Below are 3,414 nucleotides of genomic sequence, written 5' to 3'. Positions count from 1 at the left end.
TAGCAAGACCGTGTTACCACCCGCCTCCCACCAAAAAAAAGGACTGGAGATGTTTCCCAGTATTAGAGTGCCCGGGGTTTGATCCCCAGTGCCACACACACGTACACACACACAAAAACACAAATGCGTGCAGATGTGAAAAAGGAGGTTATAATTACACATAACTCTTTCCTACTTCCTTTCCTCCTCCTTTTCTTTCTTCTTTCTCTGAAATATTAAATATTGAATTATTACTTTGGGGAATGACTGAGTGAAAGATGAAACGGAAACTGACCCAGAATAGAGGCAGTCCCTGTGGGAGTAGAATTCCTCCATTCATCGTGGAGGTCTGGGATCTACTACAGAAGGGAAAAGTCAGCTTTTGTAATGGGGGAGGCAGAAAACCTGGTAGATTTTGTGGTGTGAGATTGTAGAAGGTTATCAGTTAGGATGTGAAAACAGTAAGACCAAGTTATTAGTGACTTAATGAGAGAGAAGATTATTTCTCCTTTCAGTAAATGTTCAGGTAGGCAGTGTAGGGCTGATTCAGTGGCTCCAAAATAAATTATCCTGGCTCCATCTATTTTGCTGCCGTGCTAACCTGAACATGCGGCTTACACTTTGTCTAAAGGTGCTGCTCTGTCTTCTGATGTCATGTCTGAATACCAGCCAAAAGGAAAGGGGAAAGCACATATCTTCTCTTTATAGGAACAACCTAGAGATTGCCCTTGTTCTGTTCACATCTTACTGACTAGAATTCAATTACATTATCACTTCTAGCTGCAGAGGAGGCTGGGAAAGCTAGTGCTTGGCTGTGTGACCATGTGTCCAGCTACAAACACTGCTCTTCTTGTAAGAGAAGTTGAGAATGGGGCCTGGAGAAATGACCCGAGCCTCTGCCACAAGGATATAATAGTTCTTTTCTGGTCATTTCTAATTTGTTATTGGGGAGGTGAGTTCATCAGGCGAGTGTGGGAAAGGATGTGATTCTGGAGGCTTCAGGACAAAGGAGAAGTAGCAAAATGGTCATTCTAAAAAGTGAGTTAAGTAGGGAACTGTAGCAGGGTTGCCAGGAAGTGTGGAGTGACAAATTAAATTTTGTGACAAAAGTAACAGATGCAGATTGCCCTGACTCCTTCTTGAAACTTTACAGACTTGGAAAATAGAGAGTTGGAGTTTGAAGACACTCTGACACAGTGGTACGTTTGTGATCAGGTATGTGTTTCACAGGACCAGAGATCTCCTGATAATTACACTCAGTTGGCTAAGAAGCCAATTTTTGGCTCAGGGAATGGTATATTTGTTTTCCTCATTTCCTAATCTGTAAACAAGCAGTTATGTATGAAGGGATCAGTGTTGATGTCCACCTGTACGAGTGACAGCTTTTCTCTGCCTGATTCCATAACGTGGTCTGGAGTAGTTGTTGGACATGTACCTGCCATGCACACACAAATGGCCACTTGTCTGTTAAGTGAAAATGTTTCATTATTGCTTCAGGATAGATAGCCAGAGTGGAACCCTGGGAAGCTTCTTCATTCTTCCTGTCACAAAGAACGGGTGATTCAGTAGTCACAGGAGTTTGTAATACATAAGCCACATTGGCTTCTCTGTTCCAGAATGGTCTTGCCTCCCTTCCTCCCAAAGCCCTGACACTTGGCCCAAGAGACAGTATTAGAAAATTACTTACAAAACGGCAGACTTCACTCAGTTGTGGATATAAGTCTATACAGTATGAGGTAGCGCTGAGGCAGGGGATCTAGGACTTATAGCCAGAGAACTTTGGGACAAAGACATTTGTGAATCCAGACCCTTACATTATAGGAAGCAGAAAGTGACCATGGAGAAGCTGCTGTCGAGTTACCTGTTCTTGGTCAGCCTCTGATGTGTTTGGCCAGAAAGCTAGGGGCTATCCCAAGCTATACTAGAGATTTTATCTGAGGGATAGGGGTGGGATTTAAGATCATATAAATTGAATTCAGAGGAATATCTGGCATGATGTGTGTGTGTGTGTGTGTGTGTGTGTGTGTGTAACCAGGGAAGGAGTCAATTGGTTTGATGCCAACCTATTTTTAAGCAAGGTGCAGATCTTTGTAATCTGAGAAACTTCTCATCTCCACTTGGTTTTCTGTCCCACAGACATATCTAAGAAGACTTCTGTGTCTGTGAAAGAGTCAGATAACTCCTATGTATTCCAGAAAGCACAGTTGAAGAGGCCACTGAACGCCTTCACTGTGTGCCTCCATGTCTACACTGAACTGTTTATGACCCGTGGATATAGAGTTTTCTTTTATGCTACCAAGAAAGAAGCTAATGAGATCCTCATGTTTGATTTAAAGTTAGAGGATATGTTCTTGGAGTGGGTGGGCCTGAAATATTTTTCAAGGCTCCTGAAATTCCCATGGCTCCACATGGGAAGTCACATTTTTGCCAGTTGGGAATTCATCTTGGGGATCATAGAGTTGTGGGTAGATGGGAAGCCCCAGGTGGGGAAAAGTCTGCAGACAGAGTACTCTGTGGGGACAGAGGCCGTGATCATCTTTGGGGAGGATCAGTATGCATTTGGTGGGAGGTTTGATGTAAACCACTCTTTGGTGGGAGACATTGGAGGTGTGAACATGTGGGACTTTGTTCTATCACCCAAGGAGATTGGCACAGTGCATGCTGGTGGGACCTACAGTCTTGATGTTCTGGACTGGCATGCACTGACATGAAACACACGGCAAAGTTTTCATCAAGCCCAAGCTGTGGTCCTGAGGCCCTTCTGTGAATCCTCAGGTGCCTCCTGAAGATGATACGTCATGGGCCCCAGATCTCTGGCTATGGACTTTCTCCCTATATACCCTATTGGTTTGCTCTGCAAACAGAACTGTTTACTTCCATTCTTCAGCAGCGCAGGATTGGATTTATGTGTCTGGTTTGGGAGCTTGTGAACTATATTGAGATATTTTTTCTAGAAGGATCAGAATTGCAGATGTTTTGCTAATATGTTGAGTTTTCTAATTAAAAGGATTTTAGAAATAACCTCTTATCCTCATATAGATGAGAACTGACACTCAGACAAAAGGAAAATTTTTAAAAATCACAATGCAAGTACATCTCTGAGATGAGAAATGTGTGCTGGTCTTCTTACTAATTCTCTACCCAGGACATCGCAGAATGTAGGAGAGACTTACCCACATGCATAGGGTTGTTCTGCACTGGAGTTAGGCCATTGGATAAGGTCTGGATTCAGAGTTCAGAGTGCTCATCACTGTATCATGGGGCTCAGGTCTTCTGAATGGGAAACCCAAAATACTGTTGCTTTTCCTCCACTGTCTCTAAAAACTCTAGAAAGGCAATCAAAGTTGTCCGATCAGAGAAAGCCTGTCTTTTTTTCCCCTGGGCAAAATTAGGTATAGAGGTATAGTTAACTTTAGCTCACTGCCAAAGTGTTTT

At 43.1% G+C, this 3,414-nt stretch overlaps 1 protein-coding gene across 1 annotated transcript; it reads left to right on the top strand.

Moving 5' to 3' along the window:
* Positions 1-1,001: 1,001 nt before the first annotated feature.
* LOC102007212 (C-reactive protein) lies at positions 1,002-2,733 on the top strand. The gene is given in 6 exon segments (XM_013522300.1): positions 1,002-1,017; positions 1,133-1,273; positions 2,116-2,304; positions 2,307-2,392; positions 2,394-2,683; positions 2,685-2,733. Coding segments are annotated over 6 exon segments (771 nt in total).
* The last annotated feature ends 681 nt before the right edge of the window (positions 2,734-3,414 follow it).

This window comes from Chinchilla lanigera, unplaced genomic scaffold (genome assembly GCF_000276665.1).
Source record: "Chinchilla lanigera isolate Chin_1 unplaced genomic scaffold, ChiLan1.0 scaffold00067, whole genome shotgun sequence".
Lineage (NCBI taxonomy): Eukaryota > Metazoa > Chordata > Mammalia > Rodentia > Chinchillidae > Chinchilla > Chinchilla lanigera.
This window is presented reverse-complemented; position numbering and strand designations above follow the sequence as displayed.